Consider the following 21,187-nt stretch of genomic DNA (forward strand, 5'->3'; position numbering starts at 1 on the left):
GAAAAACATACTATTTGTTCAAATAAACCGTGGTATAATCAACAAAATGAAGTTGATCGAGTGACATAGCGTGTTGGAGAAACTTGAAAGCTCACATTCACAAAATCGCACAGTGCCGGAAATAAAAAGAAGTCACATATCAAAGTTGCCGTGAAAAGAAGAGTTGTAAGCCCACTGTCTGAGTGTCATATGAAAGCTTATTAGGGTACAGAGAAAAAGGCACACGGTGGGGAAAAAGCACGAAATGTCAACTTCAATCTCGACATTTCCACTTTAATCACGTAGTTTATTTTGTCATTTAGTAGAACATTATAAACTTCATCTTAAAATCGTTTAATTAACCAGTTTCTCAAAATTACATCGTAATTAAAGTAGCACGTTAAATGCTTTGTTTTGTATTTGATCTTCTAATCGTATGTGATCTATGTGTGTGAATCACTACTTGCTTCTTAAACTGGCTCTCTTCCTCCAACTGGACACAGAGTCCATTACATTTGTGATATTACAGCTCTCTGAATAACTAAAATACTGAGATGTATACGTGATGTCATTTTCATGATGATAGGAGCTAAAGCACATTATTAAACATGTGTTTTATGAGCCTCGTGCTCATGACAAGCATTTATCTTTTGTCGAAATTTGTCGCTGCGTTTTTAGCTGTGTTGTTATTTTCTCTTTCTGTTTTATATTCAATATATATTGGCGTGGCCGCCCCAACAGTCCTTGCTTTTCTTTCCCCAAGTAACCGATCGCCACACAATCAGCTCTGTAATAGAAGTTAAGCCATCTGTAAGCTTAGCCGATTCTTCAAAACGCTTAAAGAACATTGAAATATCTTCGTAGTACATGTTTAATTATTCTATCCTTCACGACAATCCCAGTGAAGAATATAGATTATTTAAATGAAGTTAAAGTTTTATATGTATAATTTAACAAACATATTTTGCTGCATTTCACCTTAAAAATGATATCGTCATCATATGTAAATACGCGCTTTATAAAGTGGCCCAGGTTGTGAGATATTATAACTGTAGTGCAAGTTTACAGTGGGGTGATTGTACTTATAAGTACAAACCGTTCTACAAGGAGCAATTGATTGAGTGCATTTAAAGTTCTTGGGATTAAACTGTTTTGAACCGCGAGGTCTGTACAGGAAAGGCTTTAAAACATTTTGCCGTGGCAGAGACAGCGTGTGCTTAATCCCGTATACAGATAATTCTCTTTCCGATCAGCTGCTGCTGTGATTCACACTCAGATACAGTGATATAAATACTCCGAGTCATGCAGTGAGAGCAATATGGAAAAAGATGATCCGCTGTGGCAACTCCTAACGGGAGGAGCTGAAAGAAGAAGAAGAAGAAGAGAGAGTAACAACGCTAAAGCAGTTATGGTATTTGGAATACTATGGCTGTTCCCTGGACCATTATATTGTTACAAGTTAATTACAATCAGATGCATTACACTAATAAACAATATGCGGTTAGTTTCTGTGTATTTATAAAGCCGCGTCATGAAAATAATGAGTAATCACACAAGAACAATACCATTGCTTTGACGCTGGGTGCCGCCAGTTTGCAAAACCGAGCGGAGAACTTGCGTACGACAAGGCATGAGGTACCGTGGAAAAGTGCGTGGCTTTACGCCAAGTGTAGGTTTTATACATCGCGATTTGAACGTGGAAAAGTTCTTACGCAACATTTCTGTGCGTACGCACCGTTTATACATGAGGCCCCAGGTGAGCTCCTTTACAATGAAAAAAAGTGCTGGAAGATTGCTCCACGTATCTGGAGAAAGTCAGCCAGAAAGGAACAAACCATCACTTTTCTGAAACCATAAATGCTACTTTGATTCACAGAACTATTGATTGTAATTTAACAGACAGGACAAAAATCAACCGACGTATTATACAGATATCACTGCAACTGAAAAGTAGTAACCTTGTGAAAGATAAGCTGTAGCTATTATGATTTTCTCGTCCTAAATCTAGGTAGAAAGTGCACAGCAGCATCACACACACACATATATATATATATATATATATATATATATATATATACACACACACACATAAAATACAGTTTTTAAATGGTTTTTATTATTTAGGGAGAAAAAAAAATCCAAACCTACATGGCCCTGTGTGAAAAGTAATTGCCCCTGAACCTAATAACTGGTTGGGCCACCCTTAGCAGCAATAACCGCAATCAAGTGTTTGCGATAACTTGCAATGAGTCTTTTACAGTGCTCTGGAGGAATTTTGGCCCACTCATCTTTGCAGAATTGTTGTAATTCAGCTTTATTTGAGGGTTTTCTAGCATGAACCGCCTTTTTAAGGTCATGCCATAGCATCTCAATTGGATTCAGGTCAGGACTTTGACTAGGCCACTCCAAAGTCTTCATTTTGTTTTTCTTCAGCCATTCAGAGGTGGATTTGCTGGTGTGTTTTGGGTCATTGTCCTGTTGCAGCACCCAAGATCGCTTTAGCTTGAGTTGACGAACAGTTGGCCGGACATTCTCCTTCAGGATTTTTTGGTAGACAGTAGAATTCATGGTTCCATCTATCACAGCAAGCATTCCAGGTCCTGAAGCAGCAAAACAACCCCAGACCATCACACTACCACCACCATATTTTACTGTTGGTATGATGTTCTTTTTCTGAAATGCTGTGTTCCTTTTACGGCAGATATAATGGGACATTTGCCTTCCAAAAAGTTCAACTTTTGTCTCATCAGTCCACAAGGTATTTTCCCAAAAGTCCTGACAATCATTGAGATGTTTCTTAGCAAAATTGAGACGAGCCCTAATGTTCTTTTTGCTTAACAGTGGTTTGCGTCTTGGAAATCTGCCATGCAGGCCATTTTTGCCCAGTCTCTTTCTTATGGTGGAGTCGTGAGCACTGACCTTAATTGAGGCAAGTGAGGCCTGCAGTTCTTTAGATGTTGTCCTGGAGTCTTTTGTGACCTCTCGGATGAGTCGTCTCTGCTCTCTTGGGGTAATTTTGGTCGGCCGGCCACTCCTGGGAAGGTTCACCACTGTTCCATGTTTTTGCCATTTGTGGATAATGGCTCTCTCTGTGGTTCACTGGAGTCCCAAAGCTTTAGAAATGGCTTTGTAACCTTTACCAGACTGATAGATCTCAATTACTTCTGTTCTCATTTGTTCCTGAATTTATTTGGATCTTGGCATGATGTCTAGCTTTTGAGGTGCTTTTGGTCTACTTCTCTATGTCAGGCAGCTCCTATTTAAGTGATTTCTTGATTGGTTTGGCAGTAATCAGGCCTGGGGGTGGCTACGGAAATTGAACTCAGGTGTGATACACCACAGTTAGGTTATTTTTTTAACAAGGGGGCAATTACTTTTTCACACAGGGTCATGTAGGTTTGGATTTTTTTTCTCCCTAAATAATAAAAACCATCATTTAAAAACTGCATTTTGTGTTTACTTGTGTTATATTTGACTAATGGCTAAATGTGTTTGATTATCAGAAACATTTTGTGTGACAAACATGCAAAAGAATAAGAAATCAGGAAGGGGGCAAATAGTTTTTCACACCACTGTACATACAGAGAGAGAGAGAGAGAGAGAGAGAGAGAGAGAATTCATGCAGGATCCAGAAGGAAGCAGTGTTAACCATCATGATATTTTTTTCAGATATGAATATTTAAATTGTTTCAGTGGTTATAAGTACTTTCTCAGTGATCAAGCGTCCTACCTTTGAATCCTGAACCAAGTTTTTCTGCATTATTGCTTACATATTCTCTCTTCAACTGCATGGGATCTTCCTCAGTAATCCTGAAGTTTGCTTGATTTTGCCAGGCTAAGCCTTCAGCTAAATACAGTGGTTATTATGTACTGCCATTACTGTATGTTTAATTTTGAAAGCACCTTATTGCTAACTTTTGGCATTTATAATAGTGCTATATATTTTTTTTTTAACTTGTATAGTGGTGCAACAATTCTAACTTCGGTCATTCCAGAGTTCAAACATTTCACTCAAGAGAAATTTGATCCAGAGTTCGAACAATGCTTCTACGTTCAAACTGTGTGCACACAGACAAAAATGTACAGAGAGATGGTACTTATGCAACGAGCATAAACGTCATCATTTATGTGCCCAAGTCATCTCTCACTGTGAATGTATCTTTCACATTACGCTTGTGTTTTCAGTGATTTTTTCACTTTATTTTTGGTTATATATAACTATGCCTGTAGTGGAGTCACTTCCCCCAAGTGTGCTCCGATAGCCCTTGGAATGTCCGTTTCAGACACCCCTTTCATTACTCTCCCCCACAGTAGCCTAGCCACCATTGCAGGGAAAAAAAGGCAGAATGGACAGCTCCAGCATATTCTTCCCTTCCTTTATACAAAAGGGAGAGGCACACCCTTTGTAGTCCATGCAGAAGCAGGGCAAAGAATAATCTGGAGCTGTTAGTTGGGGACAGGCTTTAACTTTCTCACATGCTTTCTTGTACTAATTTCATAGAGTCATTTCTGTTTAACTGCCAAAACAACTGTTGTCATTTTGCAAACTTTGCCCTTTCATATTCAAACCAATTCTAGACAACCGATTTAAATTTTAAAGCTTTTCCTTGGAACAAGCTCATTTGCAAGAGAAGCACTGCTCACCATATTCTTCACATTAATATGTTTTGACTGTATACATGTGACCAGCTGATTAAACTAAGGGGTTCACTCGATTGTTTAACTGTACCATTTTGTCCAAAAAAAAAATAAATAAATAAAACTATATATATATCAATTTTCATGCCTGAATATTGCATTGAAGCATTATTTTCAATTAATTTAAATTGGAGAAGAAAAAAAGAAATCACACAACCTCTCTTTGAAGAAGAAGACACATCTCACTATTAAAATGTAAAGTATTAATAAAAATGCCTAACCACAGAGACGAGTACATAGCTAGCAGGACTGCCAAAGCAACATACTTCATGGCTAAATATAAATCTGCAAATGTTAAAGGTATGGAATGTATTTTTATGGAAATAAATCGTGAACTAAGCTTATTTACTGCATTATCTCTTGCTTTAAATGCAAGTCAACCACAAAAATATAATTTCCGACTGAAAAGTTTTTTATTTTCTATTTTAAGGGTAAGCATTATATCATAACTTAGAGAATTTGGGTACCACTAATTTCTTTACATTTTCTGAATTAGAGTTCATAGAGTGTTCACATGGAATTTCCAAGATAGAAACTTGTATTTACTGTCTGTCTGAGAGCCTGCAAACACAGCATAAAACTAACTACAGTGTAACAGGCAGCCTCTAGAAACTGCCACACTAACTCAAATAATGAAATTAACAAGAAAAGTAGCTCTGCCAAAAGAATGTACCAAATTATTCGTTATTTTTCTGTAATTGCTATGCCAAACTCTGGTACTTGTATTACACTGGATTGCTATAAAGAATCACCAAAACAGACACACTTGGATTTTTTTTTTTTTTAAATGTAATTCACTTCAAAATACATAACACAACTAAGTCTCATCTTCTCCTCAGAAACTGCAGAGGCATCTCAAAATGTTTCACGCCACATTTTTTTGATGCATTAAGTAGACAAGTGACGGAAAGCCCTCCAATTTCTTGCTTATAAAACACACATTTCACTGCATGTTCCTTTACCATGTATTTTCCAGAAGACAAACCTTATTAATTCACTTGTTCCTTCTTGAACTGGCATCCAAGCAGTTCGGAGCTGATTGGAAGTACACACTTACACACACACAAAAAGACTAAAACAGTCAAACTGGGACTGTACTGGTCTATCACTGCAAATCTTTTTTTGTTAGCCAATATTTTTGAACAAATGTGTTAATTAAACAAATGCAATAAAACAGGATTTTCAATATGTAGGTAGTCTCATTACAATTCTGCAGACCCACTCCTTTAGACAACCTGAAGCTGATTGGGAACACTATTTTATTTTATTTATTTTTTTCTCCAGCCATCTGGATTTTTTTTTTTTGTTTTTTTTTTGTCCCCCTCGGCCATTGGACCTTACTCTTATTCTATGTTAATTAATGTCGACTTTTTGTTTTCTTATTGTCTTATTTTTTTATTCTTTATTGTGTAAAGCACTTTGAGCTACTGTTTGTATGAAAATGTGCTATATAAATAAATGTTGTTGTTGTTGTTGTTAAAATTGTGGCTGTGTCTAGTGATAACCACACTTCTTTGGGCTTTTAAATATTTGAATGTGTAATGGGTGTCAACCACTTGCTTTTTTTTTTTTAAAGCAAAATAAAGAAAGTAACAGCCTTGGTGACTGCAGCTATTAAAGATGATAAATGCCCTATTACTGAAACACATAGTACACATAAGCAGGAATCTTAAATCTGCTGCAAGTTCATGCCCTGTGTTCAGCCAGTATGTTTTGTGTATAACTAAAAAATATAATGTATGCATAATGATAAAACTCAATATACAAATTTAGTACAAAAAACTGACAGATTCAATTCAAAATTATTACTGAATATGCATTCATTTGAATAATACAGAGAAAAAAAATACAGCCATAGCATTTCCCCTAACAAATTTTTATTAATTGGATGTTATATAGAGTCAATAAATCACTCATAAATGCAAAAATTATAATTATCAGAATAAGCAGGAGGTCAGAAAACTGTTTGCATTACATTACAACTAAAATTACTGAAAGGGGTGAGAATTCTGACAATGCATTTGCTTTGGGGTTGAGGTGGGGCGGTATCAGGCTTGTGTCTCAAAACAATTGGCACCAAGACTTAGATGAAAGTCATGTTGCAGTTGCTATAATCGCCACTCCTCAGTCAGACCAGCTGTCACCACAGCTGAACCGCAATGGTGTGACTAATTAGAAGATTTTTTTCCGTGAGGGTGTTTACACGTACTTTAATACCCGGTTACTCACAGAAACCTGGTTTTTAAACTGTCATGAAAACCCTTATTCTGGTTAGGATAGCTAGGTTATCCGATTCTGACAAATCAGGTTAACAAACACAAATTTCTTTGCAAGCAGCCTGGTTATTTCGCCATGTAAACAGTTAAGGGAAAGGTTACACTTAGGGTCCATTCACACTTTTAGCATTGTAAATTTCCAGCATTAGTTTAGTGTTGTTCAATCTTTGTAATGGTTTTTCAAGTGTTTTTCAAGCATATTTCCAATATTTTCAAAGAAGCATTTCAAAACTAAGATTGAAATCATTTTCACTTTGTAGGGTGTGAGGAAACTGTTAGGCCTTCAGAATGTCTTCTATGACTACTCTTAATCTTGGTCATCACAGTACTATAGGTCAGGTGTCTTCAGCATTAAGAGTGCACATATTGGGTTCACACATATTCTGCTGCAAAGTTGGTGAATAACTGAATTGCTTCACAAAAAATAAAATAAAACAACCTCCTGCTGTCGCACAACATAATGCCAGGGCATAATCCACTCATCTGGTGAAAGTTAAAGTGGAAGTGAGAAGAATGTTATATACAGGGTTTAAGGCAAAAGGCAAAAAACCAATGTGGTGGATGGTGCAGAGCTCACCGGCACCCAAGCAGCCCAAAACAAACATATTTTGAAACAGTGTGATCTGGTGTCATAGTGGCAAATGTTCACCCAGGGGCTCAGATTAGGGATGGATGTTATTTACTTTACAAAGGGCTAAACATAATTTCATAAATGAAATGTATTACTGACAAATTTCCAGTATTCAGTGTTAAAACTGGTAATAATTCTATGTTAAAAAGTAATCAATCCAGAAATGTATGAGCAGAATATACAAACCCCATTCATTTGATGCTGTGAGGCAGGAATGCCAGCTCTGCGCTACCACTCTGCCTAAAGTGCCTATACATCTCTTCTAAACTTTAACCTGATTAAAAATAGATGTATACCATTAATATCTACTGAATTCTTATCCCTTGATTGCAAGCTACAGGTGTACTTCAATTTGTCGCTTAACAACCGTCTCTAGACAAGCAAAGCACCCATGTGCACAACAACGACAGCTTCATTGTTTCTCTTTCTTGCCCTGGTTCATCTTGGTATAGGTGGTGACTTACTATAAAATTGCTTCCAAAATGTTCTTTTGTTTTCTACTTACCAACAATGTTCATGAGCATTACCACTGACTTCAATGAAACAATTGGCTGACTGAAAATGAAAACTGCTGCATGCCAAAGTTTTCCAAACCTCTTGCTGCTAAAACACATAGGTGTGAATAGCGTTATTGAAAACAAAGGCAAAACACTTTTCATTTGGTTTAGGAGCTTTCAGGTCTAGCACTAAAATCCTAGAGAGAGAAAAAAAAAAAAAATCACTTAGGTGTTTATGGGCCCTGAAGGACTTTGTGGTGTGCAGACGACTGTTGCACTCTGTTCGCCTGCATGTGATTACATTGTACCTTGTTTCAGTAGACACAGGTAGAAGTGTCCACAAACAAATTTCCTGAGGCAAATCCTTCTCATAGTTGGAAGAGAAAAAAAAATCTGGCTCAATATTTCAGCAACTGCTAAATCTATGTAAATGAGCTGAATATGCACTGCTAAGCTCCACAGCACAATCACAGGAGCAGTTTTGGAGTAACACATTTAAAGTAACATGCATTACATGGTTCCATTACTTTTTGAAGTAACAAGTAATGTGACACAATGCTTACATTATTAAAGTCAAAAATGGCTTCATTATCATTATCCCAGCAGCACTGGGACTCATTCGCAAAGCCAAGCAGAAAAGATAGTGCTGTGTGCAATCCAGTAATAGAAACACATTAATAAAGTTCCAGTTTAGTTTTAACTCAGCTATTTGTTATAGATATGTTGAAACAGTGTGATTGGGTGACAAGTCACTGTTCATACTGTTAATCATGGGTGGCTCAGGTTGTGACTGTAAAAAGTGGATGGGTGTTATTTACTTCACATCACATGAAGAAAAATATATTTATAAAACACAAGAGAACTATCACAGGCTTCATGCTCATTTTTGGATTCACAATAGCCGAAGAGGATTTTTTCATTCTTTTTTGCCCAGTTTAATGACATCAAGGAGTTTTGCCAAAAGGGAACACCAGAAGCATATTTGCACATGTAAAAGGAGGTTTTTAAGAAACCAAGTTTCTGTCTTAACCGGATTGACTCGCCTTATCCCAATTTTGTGTGTGCATGTAAATGCATTCACAATATGCAAGGTTGGCTTTGGCAGCCATGTAATATGAAGTACACTGGAATATGAACAGAAACACTATTGACAACATCTTCAGGTATGTCCCCTTTAAAATGAATGGTAATAACTAAATTTGCTTTACGATTAGAGGGTACAATATTTTATTCCCACCCCTCAGAATCATCTACTAGATGGGGGTGGGGATTAGGGATAGAAGATCGAGATAACTGGGCAACTGGCCCACTAATTTCAATGGTAGGGGAAACACTGCAATCATATTCCCCAATCAAGTCATCTATTTAAGAAACTGATAACATTTTATTGACCCTGATACTGTAACAGGTGGAATGAAATGGAATTGTCCAAATGAAACAGAGAAATGAATGCCTCCATAATAATTGATGATCTACGCCTTTCTAAAACTCATTCTTCTTTCTTTAATGACAATTGAGTAACATATGCAATATGCAAGACCCAATCTCACAGTTATAGAATATGCTTCATAAAAGGAAGATATCTTAAGAAATTGAAGATCTAGATAGATGCAGGGAAATGAACTAAAAATGGACTAACACAAGCATCCAAAAAAGACAATTACCAGTTAATAACGTGACTAGCAGTGACCAAGTTATGGGAGCAAACTGGTAGGCCCAAGCTGTATTTACCTTTTGTAAACTGTAATAGAGGGGTGTCTCTTGGCTGCCCTCCAGAAAAAAAACAAAATTATGCAGGAAAAAGACAAAAGATTTTGGTTTTATCAGTTATCACACACAACGCTCAAGGGAGGGAAGAACACAGGGACAACAAAGTACAAATAAATGTTTTTAATGAAAACTACAAACACTAAAGGCGTGTTTAAACAGCTGTTAAAACCTTTTCCAAACAATATGCTGGAATTCCCACTTACCAACAACAGTACCATACAAAAGCACTACTTTTTTACCTTTCATGCTTCTCTGTCTCTCTTGATCCCTCCCTCCATTCCTCTTCAGCAAAGTCTCCTCTCGACACTCAAACTCTGTTAGCCCCTAACCAAGTCCAGGAATCACTTCCAAGGATGGGTTGGCTGTATAGATCGGGGTGTCAAACTCATATCCTGGAGGGCTGCAATCTCCAGTTTAGCCATTATTGAAACCCTGTGTTTATTCTATGGCTTGTTAGTGTTCTAATTGTCCATCGTCATTTCCAAAACAGATTTTTTTTTTTTTTTAAAATCACCATCCAAATGCTTAATGCAGACTATCACAAATCAATATTTCTGATCTTCACTTTTTTCTTTTTAAATACCATATTGAGACAGGTATAAGTTGAAAGATATAGCTGCAAATGGGATCTCATTTAGCCTAGTCATCTGTCGGCCTGTGTTGCATCTGATTAGTGTTTGGTTATTGGTTAAAGGAAAAAAAAAAAAAATATTGACTTGCATTTTGATTGTTGCAACACAGTATGATGGACTAGCATTAGTAATTCAATTCCTAATGGATACATTTCCTGGAACAAAGGAAGCCACTGCAGCCACCTAGAAACTGAGTTTGATGCTTCCACTCTAGATTATCTCCAGGGACACTAGGTTAGCGTGGCCTTTAGAGCCAAATACTTTTAGCTGTCCTTAAAAAAAAAAAAAAAATGTAGAGTTAACTGTTACACTTCATTCCTGAAAATGACTTGTTCAAACACAAAATTTGTGACTTTTTGGGGTTTTTGAAATAAAATTCATTACTATAAAAAACTATTTTAATGATAGCAAACAACCCATTTTTTTTAATTATATAGGAGAAAATAAGATCCATTCGTTATTTACAAGTAATTATTGCAGTAAAGACCAGACCAGTCCAGTAGCTATTTCCAGGTTAGTACATAGGCCTGCACAACAACAGTCTAGTCGCTTATTCGTCACACTTTGAAAGCAAAGGAACAAAGGCCATTTTACAGGAATTCTGAAATACTATGTTAATATTGAAAACTGGCAAGTTTGATTTCAAATAGGTAGCTTTATACTTGGGACAAATGAAAAAGATGGTTGGAGTCATTTGGAAAATGAAAGTATCAGGAGGCTTGTGACATTTAACATTTAAATGAATTTGACTTGTTCATTAAAAATTACTCTTCGGAAAGTGTTACTATTCTTCTGCTGTTTCCTGCATATACTGATACAAACACAAATCTCAACAGCAAATATTGTAAACTCAGATGAGAGCTAAATTAACATCTTTATACTACAATTAAAAAAAAAAAAACACAACAGTGAATATTCAGATTCTGTCTCAGCAAAATAATCAGAGATCAGTACATCAGCTTTCTCTCAGACACACAGTCAGCTATAAAATGTATAGTATTGTTCGATCAATTGTCTGGATTATTAGTCTTATTTTCAATCAAATCAAAACTGAACACCCGCCTCCACACTCTTACTCTCCAGAACATTCTTCCTACAGTAACTCCATGAACAGGGTTATACCATGCTGTAACTTTGGTAGTTTCTGTTTTATATTTTTACAGCACATTATCCATCATTTTTGATGTTGGTTCATTTCCAGTGTCATGTTGTCATCTGCCAAAAGTATATTCTTGTTTGCAAATGTGCTTGTTTTAATTCTGCTCTTTAGCTCGTTTCCTTGATTCTGTGCTCTATCACTGATGCACTGAAATGAAAATTCTTGGTTGAAATCAAAGCCAAAATTTCAGAAAACACTGGGCTGAATAAGTAATCCTGAATAAACCACCCTCCACCCCCATCTGAATTATAACCCTGCAAATTGATTAAAACTTTTAAAATCTGTTTGTCCAAAGAAAAACATTAAAAAAAAAAAAAACTGCACTGAAAACATATAGTAAATCAATACATAATATCCAATGTACACTTTCTCTTCTTGAGGATAACTAAGGATGATAGTTTACAATCATTGTGCTCGTATAGACTGACAGCATGTATATCTGAAGATCTTCTACCCAACCATAAATTGTACTAACTCCTCATATGCATTCACTGTTTAAAAAATTCAATTTGTTTGAAAAGCATGGCTTTGTGTCCGATTCAGTTTGCCCTGGTACTATGTCTTCTTTTCTGAAGAGGACACACAAACCTAAAAATGAAATGTAGGGTGACATACAACTTATTTTCTATACAACTGGAGGTTCTTTTTGAAATAGTTATTCAACACCAGTGAAGGACAATGGCACATATTTTATCAAAAAATTGCCATTTTCACTCATGTGGCTGAGTATCTGATGTGCTATTTTTTTTCTTCATATTTTTAGTAGAATATATTCAGTGGCTGAAAATTCAGTGCATTACTAATTCTAACCTTTTTGCATTATCCACTTAATGATGGTGCATCATAAAAAACATACATAGAATAGTTGGGGGATGCTGGCACAGTGGTTGGTGCTGTGGCCAGAGTACCTTGAACTTAGATTCAAATTCCTAGAGCTTTTATTTCACATTTTTTACTCCCAGATTCCAAACACATGAAAGTCTGATTTACTGACATCTCTAAACAGGGCTGGTGTGAACAAGTAACGGTGCAACATTGCCTCATGAATGGTTGGTGCCAGCTTTTTATCCCAATCTTGCCGAGATGGCCTCTAACTCAAATATGACCCTGAAGTCAGTTATACTGAATTCAAAAATGCTATTCCAATGAGGAAATTTTTTCAGCAGATTTTTCAAAGTGAAACCGAGGCATCATATTAAAAACACAGCCAACAAGAACTCCACCATCAAATGTAATTTTATACAGATGCCAAAAAGATTGTAGTGAACATAATCCTTACGGTATAATAGCAGATTAGGCATGTTATATATTATATAATGATTAACAGTATGAATCAACTAGTGTTTGAAGAATGCTAACTGTTCATCCCATACGTTAAGCATGTGCACATTTATTAAAGTAAAGCACAGTTGTAAAATTAACAGCAGTTGTAATCAAGGATTTGAACAGGTTTATTTTCATTCTTGGAAACTTGATGATGGCAAATGGAACTGGAGTGAATTTACTGAATTGAAAGTATCTATCTATCTAATGCATTTTGTCAAAAGAATAAACTCTGCTTTCTACATTACAAGATTTGCTTATTAAGTACGATATGTCTGTCAAATTTGACTGCAAGGACCTTATTATTTTACTGCTTCACTTTACAATTTGCTTCATCCTATTTTTGCTGGTATCATTAGGATTTCCAAATAAAGCCAGCATAACAAGTTAAAACAGACTCAATGTGTTTCATAAAAAAAGAAAGAAACTCAATAGAATTCAAACAAAAAAGACAAACTAGCCTTTAATCAAAGGAAGCACTAAGTGTATGATAGACCCAATACATTTATAACTTTCAAAAATACCTACTAATGTGGTCTTTGAGTGAATGAGGTTTCTTCAGAAATCAATTATTAGTTGCTGGCTTTTTGTAAGTTTAAGTTGAAGAAAACAGTCATCAAACCTGTAAAAAATATTTACCATTTGACAATGGCTTATTTGATTCTCATTAAGGGCAATCACTGAGTCATCAGCAAATTTCAAGATGAGCCCATTTTCAAATTTCCGCACAATTTGAAAGAGCACACCCCTGAAGAGATCCAGTTGATAACAGCTTGCCTGACAATCCCACCTTTATTTTGACATTTTAACAGATTTCAAAAAGTGAATCAACCACCCTAACAAGTTAAAGTCCAGATAAAAACCTTTAATAAGCATGTCTACAAGAATGTGTGATTAGATGGTATTAAAAGCTGCTGAGATGTCTGAAAACAGGCATCCTACAGGAGTATAAAAGTTCTCCAATTAGTTATAGAACAGATGAACAAAAATATGAATGGTAACCTCTGGCACTCTATTAGGTTGCTGGGCAAATTCAAATTGATTTAATAAACCCTTAGGTATCTCCATTAACTCCCTTTATAATATAAGTGTTTCAACTAATTTCATCTTAAGTGATGTCTGAAATCATTTAAGGTTTTGGAGTTTTGTTTTTTAGTATGGGAATTACCGTTTTCAGTTTACCAGTTTTAGAACCTGCTGCTATTCTAATGATAACCTAAAGATAAAAATGGAGTAGTTTATCTGCAAATTGACTGTCTGGCCCAGGACAATGTATTGTTTTTATTTATTTATTTTTTTTTAATATTCTCTACATCCCTTAAAGAAAATCTCTCATCTTTATTAGAAACCTGTTTAAAGTACTACACTTGCTCAGTAAACTAAGAATCCTCAAAGCTTAAGCAGTGTCATTAAAGCCATTAGATAAAGCAAAGATGGCGTTAAAATCAAAAACCCTCACATGATTAATTTTTTTATGAATGATCGTAAACTAATATATCAGCGCTTGGCGGGGGAGAGCTCAAATCACTTGTGGACAACTTCTGTTAAAGTTTATCCCTATAATCAACGTTATTGTTTTTAATTCCAAGATTTACATTCTTCTGTACAGCACAGGCAATTTGAGCTAAGGGCAGGTCAGTACTAGATGTATGGATTTTCAGGTTTTGGATGGCACAAATGCACTAACTTCAGCAACTGTCACCTCACAGTTACAGAAGACTTGGTTCACAACGATACAGGCACTGCTCAGGGGAAGAGTTTACACCTTTTTTTTTTTTTTAAACTTGGTTACCCCAATTTTCCTCTGATCTTTTAAGGATGCACTATACACATGAGCCAAGTATGAATAAACATGGGCTTGTATTAGAGTTCAATATAATGGCCATGGCCAGTCCAGGTTAGGTTACTGTTTTTTTTCCCTTAATGTTGCTGGGATAGGTTTCAGTGACCCCATGACTCTGAAACTAATTAATCATTTCCAAAGACGTATGAATAGTGAGGTGTATGTGCATGTGTATAAAGGCATATGCCTTTCTTCTGTTTAATTCTTCGACAATATGGCAAGACAACATTGTGTTTAAACTCTAAATTGATTCTACTAAAGGGTTTCCAGGTCATGGGGAAGCCCTGGGACCCCCAATATTTGGGTGGGAATCAGTGCCAAAGTGAGAAAAATGGGAGAAGAGTTTAATGGGGGTAATTATGATGGGAAACAATAAAAGGGGAATTATTACAAATAAAGGGGAGTTTTTGAAGTGAACTACCTTCCAATGGAAATAGGATTTCATACTTTCCACATTTTCCCCACTGACAAATGATCTACAAAAGCAAAGCCAAAAATAACCAATATACTGTTCCTTACAGCAGCTGCTTGTCATTGCCTCATCCACTCATTTTGAAGCTTGTGTATAACTGGTTAGGGATCAGAGTGGTTTAGGATTCATGGTCACCTCAAAGTAGCATTATTATTCTGCCCCAGCCTATACCATTTATGTTAAATTTTCTTACTTTAATAACAAGATTCAGAGCTCCAACTAAACACAAATGCAAATCTAAGGCTGATACCTTGGAGAGATCTGTGAAGTGGTCATCATAGCTTCACAAAACTACAACCAAATCATTCAAATACACTTCAGTACAAGAATTACCATTTATAATAACTCCCAAAGCATCAAGGTAGAGGCAGAGGTTCAGCAGTAAATTTAGCACAGGACAAGAGTTTATAGGTGGTATCTATTTTTTAAATGATTATTTTTGCTTTTTTACAATTGTTTGGCTAGTAAATCAAACTGTGATTGCATATTTTAGAATAAACATTCTCGAGTTGTTAAAATTATAATGAAACTCAATGTTCATATCAGAGCAAAGAACATTACCTTTACATGTTTAGAGTAGTGCTTCCATCCATTCATCTTCCTAACCCGCTAATCCAGGGCAGGGTTGAAAAGAAGCTATAGCCAATCCCAGCCACCATCAGGCACAAGGCAGGAACAATTCCTTGACAAGGTATTTGTCCATCACAGGGTGAGCAGACAGACACACTTACATGTGTGCACACACACACAAACACGGCCAATTTAGCATTGCTAGTCCACTTATCCTGCATGTCTCTGGACTGTGCCCTATGAGAGGTTTATATGCAGTAAATTAATTGAACTTTAGTATCATTAAACATTGTTTTCAGCAAGTTTTTCTATTAGCATTATTGTTGTATCAAGTGACATATTCAACCTGTTTTAGATAACAAAAGTTGGCCATCATTTATGCTACTTAGAGTATATGCACAAAACGTGCCTTTCCTTTGCACTAAGCATGCACATGAAAGTTGGAAATGATTTTTCATCAGAGTAATCTAAAATATTTTAGCGGAACAGTAGTCTGAGTTAATTGATTAACTAGCTCTGCAACATAATTTCCTTGCATAAGGGACTTTCTTTATAATAAAAAAATTGTTACTTTTTTTATAGCCTGTATTAAGAAAGTACATTACTAAATAACTAAAAAAAAGGTTTTTCAGAATTGGGGAAAATTCTCAAAACAGAGGAAACTAGCTTGTTAACTTCAACACTGTTCTACTGGTTCAGGTTCTCTTTTTTTCTTAACTTGTACAGTGTTAGAAACAATGAATTTGCCTGTTTCGTTCTAGAATGCATTCCTCTTAACATTACTGCTCCAGAAGTTTGTATCCCAAGTCCCCTACTGTATTCCTTGTACACTCACAATTGTACATCTATGCACAGTTCCAGCAACATTGTGAACAATGGTGGTAGGCTTGATCTCCAATGAGGAAGAGTTTGTACCTGTCTACATAGACAAGATAGTTTCAAGGAAGTCTAACAACTTAGTCCTGAATACCTACATAACCAAGAGGATGATTATGGAATTCAAGTGGAGGAAGCAGAGGAACTACACCAATTTAGGATCTATGGGTCTCCAGTGCAGAGAGTCAGCAGGTATAGGTTTCTTGGTGTACATATTTCTAAAGACCTGACATGTACTAATCACATCTCCACTCTGGTGCATAAAGCAAGGCAGCACTTTTATCACCTAAAGAAAGTAAGCTGCCATATCAAAAGCATTCCTCAACGCTACAGTAGTGTCAATGCTTACTCGGCGCAGTTCTGCCTCACTTGGTGGCTGCAATTTCCTGGGATTGCAAAGCCATGCAAGGAGTGACTAGGAGTGCTGAACAGATCATCAAGGCAACACTGCCAAGCATGCAGGATGTCTGCACCAGTTGGTGCGGATCTGGGGCAAAACTGACATATTTAACCTAAATCATAAACTTTTCAGTGGTTGCATTCACTCAAACACCTCTGTAGCCAGAGGTGCAAGTGAGACCATCAGGTGGCACCTACCCTGTGATGTGTGGGGATGCCAATACCTCAGTAAAATTACAGGGGTGGAGAGGGCGGAACTGTGCTAAAATAAATTAGCACTATTCTTCACATGAGATGTAAAACCAAGGTCCTGACTTACTGTGGTCATAAAAGACCCCGAGTGTCTTTCAAAAGGAGTATGGTGTTTTAGAGTCTTGCCCATTCTGGTCCCCTAGTCATCTCCTGTCTCCTAGTGGCTCGATATCGCCCCTTCACCACCCAATCGCTAATATATGTACTGGCACATGAATGGCTGCCATGCTGTCATCCAAACGGATGCCGCACATTAGTGGTGGCTGAAGTGGCTCCCCACTGTCTACTGTATGTAAAGCGCTTTGAATAGTGAGAAAAGTGCTATATACATGCAATTAATAATTATTATAAGCCATATGGCTAGAACTGTGTGGTTAAGGAGAAGTTTTCCCAACTAGCCATATGAATTTGCTTAATTACTGTCATGATATTATGCATCTGTGCAACTCAGGCTATACATACTTTTAAAATATGCCAATTATATCACTTTATGCTGCACCTGCACTTTATATTAACTATACTGTGACAAAGGTTTTTGTATTTAACTTGTATATTGCATATATAGTTATACTGCGGTGGGCTGGTGCCCTGCCCAGGGTTTGTTTCCTGCCTTGTGCCCTGTGTTGGCTGGGATTGGCTCCAGCAGACCCATATGACCCTGTAGTTAGGCTATAGCAGGTTGGATAATGGATGGATATATAGTTATAATTTTGTGATATGCTCAATGACGGATCTGCTTGTGCCATAACATTTCACTGCTGCTGCATTGTACAACTGTGTATTTGAAAAACTGTGCGGGCAAGAGGGTACCGGGGAGTCCCAAACACCCAACATGAACACACCAAGACAGTTCCAGGTTCAAATAAATGGGTGTTTCATTACAAAATACCTTGTATACACAAAGCACAAGTCTTCTCCTTCAATCACCTCACCTCTCTCCACCACACTGCCCTCCTCCAGTTGAGTGTTTCCTTCCTTTCTCCCAACATCAACTCACCTGGACAAGGGAATGAAGTCCCTTTTATTGAGGACCTGGGAGTACTTTTGGTGCCACAGCTGTTGGCCCCTGGAAGCACTTCCACATCACACAGAAGTCCCTCTTGCAGCACCCATGGACTCTAGCAGGGCTGTGTTGCCAGACTACAATTCCCGGCATTCCCTGCTGGGCACAATTATCAAGAGCTGCTGCCATCTAGCTACTGGAGTAGTATAAAACCATCTCAGAGACAGTTCTTCCCGGTTCTTCCTTTTCTTCATAAGCAGGAAATTTCCTGAAATATATTCAGTCAGGATGCCTATGCATTTGCCTGGGTCTTCCCACCCAGGTAAGGAATCTTCTTTCCTACTCGGGATGTCCATCCATCCACCCAAGAAGTCCCTTTTGTATCTGGCACCTCTCTCTCCCTTGGTCAGGTAAAGAACTATTATCCCTCTCCTAGTTGGGATGCCCGTGCATCCCATGTGGTGCCTACAAAAACGTAAACCACTTTAAATTGTCGGCGAGATGTTTTTGCACCATTTGTTTATGTTTCTGGTATTTTTTTCCTCAAAGCTTTAGCTATGCCATGTATGGCATATCATGTACATTCAGCCAGAATTCGATTGTAGGGTCATGGAATGCCCATCCTGCATAATCGGGCACACGACCAGATGTCAGTCCATCAAAACATATGCTTAGGCAGGTCATATTTAGAGTCTATGGCTCGAATCCCGTCAACGCCAGATGTGACTCTACTCTGTTGGGCTCCTGAGCAAAGTCCTTAACCTGCAATTGCTCCATCCTGGGTATGACGTTAACCTGCGTCCAGCCCTGCAAGGAGGTCCTCAAACTTTAAGGGAAAACGTGGGGGTTGGTGGCAGGTTTGGCACTCCAGCCACTGTAAGAAGAATAAAAACAAAAATACAACACGCCCACACATACTTTTCCAGTGTGGTGCTGCGGTGTCACTCGTTGCACGCCTGCATTCGGGTCCCATTCCGGGTGGTTAGTCGTGAGGTGGGTGTGGCAACGCAATGCAATCAGCGCATGCTCCCGAACTCGACTTAAGATGTCCTGTACATCTTTAAAACTCAGTTTTTCATTCTGATGAATTCAAATCAAGTCCCCTGACTCGTGAAGTTGCAGAGCAACTACTGTGTTAGTATTTTAATTAAATTAGCAAAAACATACAAACAGTTTGATTTAAATAAAACAAAAAAAAATCTAAACTTAAACACCCACGTGTGTGCAGATAATTAACTTTCGGCCATGTCTTAAAACGGATTTAACTAACCGATAAGTGCTTTCTTGCCCCGCCCGTCACAGCACACTTGTATTCCGGTTACGCGCTAACACCTACATCTTAACACCAGGCAGAAAAAAAAAAATGCACACAACCCACCAATTACAGTCAAACACATAAAAGAAACGGAGTGACCTTGGCGCGATAATCTAACCGCAAATTAGCCATACAAAAAAAAAAAAAGAGGTAAGGAGGCGGGGAAGAAAAACAGAAAAGGGCCTCCAAGCTGCAACTTGGTGGCGCTCGGTTCGCTGCACCGTTTTATCGATTCCAAAGACACGCCCGAAAGCACCTGTGCAAAGCAACGGGACTGACTTGCCATCCAGCCGCCCGCAGCTTCCACACCCTTTCGCTTTAAGTTACTCAGCCCTTTCGTTAAACCCTGCAAACCCGGAAAACACTGCAGCGACTGTGCTGCTCAGCCCGCCCTGCCGCCAGCGGTCACCTGTAAACTGCTGTCGCCGCCACCACCACCACCCCTTTCCCTCGCCCCGACACACACACGCCAAATGGCTCGTCCAACAACCCCAAATAGCAGTGCGCTATGCTTCTAGCTTCAACCACCGCGCATTATTCCTAGCGTGCCTCTCCATATCTCTTGAATAAGAATCCTAGCGCGTATTTTTCTTTGATTCAAAAATAATAATAAGTAACGCGCACTTACATCCATAGCGCGGTCGCAGCAAACTCGAGCTCTCCTCGTAGTACATCCTGTTTGAGCTCCTCCAGCGCAGGACAAACTTCCTCGCGAATGAATGACAGCAGCTGGACTTCGACGCTGACTTTGGATGTGCGTATATATATATTTATAAATTCCGCCTCTCGTTTGAACGCAGCCACACTTCGGCGCGTGCTTGTAATCCCAGTGGACAGCTTTGGCCGCTGCTTCGGTCAGCCCCCTCCTTTTCTTTCCTTTCCCTTCCCACTGTCTCGCCCGACAGCTTGCCCTGTACCTTTACTAACTTTCCACACTCCCCTGCCCGTTTCCTCTATCAGCCCGTTAGCTACTCACGCATGACTGCTCAGCCGTTTCCTCTGGGTGCGACACCTTGTGGCCGATGGCGCGACATGACACCCAGGTAGATTACCATCTTCGTTTATTTATTTGCCGTCTTCTCCTCACGGGCGGGAAGGAGATGGCCCATGTGACAGCTGCGGTTTTAGTAGGCATCACGACATGCGGTTTTAAACGCCTCGTCTGCATGCTGTTTGCAGGTAGCCAATTAACATGTTACACTCATTTATGAGTTCTTTTTGCTTCCTTTTTATGGTCAAGTATTATAATGAAAAGTATCATCGTGGATGGGTATATTTTTAAACCACCGAATGTACTTTTTAAAGTTTCTGCAGAAGTCTTTAAAAGAAAGTCATAGGGCCCACGCATTCTCATCAAGCACTCTCCAAAATGCTGCAAAGGAGTGAAAGACGTGTATGGGGACTGGGGAATGTTGATCATATCTGTCATTTTATTATTAAATGCTGTGTACAACATCTCGGGTAAGAGCCAGCTCTATTGCAGAGTACGTTC

General features: G+C 38.0%; 1 protein-coding gene across 2 annotated transcripts in view; it reads right to left on the reverse strand.

The window, feature by feature from the left end:
* The window catches only part of iqgap2 (IQ motif containing GTPase activating protein 2), a 225,485-nt gene extending 204,795 nt beyond the window's left edge, over positions 1–20,690 (reverse strand). The window contains exon 1 of one of the 2 annotated variants that reach the window (XM_039758410.1): positions 20,672–20,690. In XM_039758410.1, coding sequence (XP_039614344.1) covers positions 20,672–20,675 — 4 coding nt within the window. In that variant the 5' untranslated portion in view covers positions 20,676–20,690. The other variant, XM_039758409.1, reaches the window with a different exon arrangement.
* Between the last annotated feature and the right edge of the window lie 497 nt (positions 20,691–21,187).

Source organism: Polypterus senegalus, chromosome 7 (genome assembly GCF_016835505.1).
Source record: "Polypterus senegalus isolate Bchr_013 chromosome 7, ASM1683550v1, whole genome shotgun sequence".
NCBI classification, from domain to species: Eukaryota; Metazoa; Chordata; class Cladistia; order Polypteriformes; family Polypteridae; genus Polypterus; species Polypterus senegalus.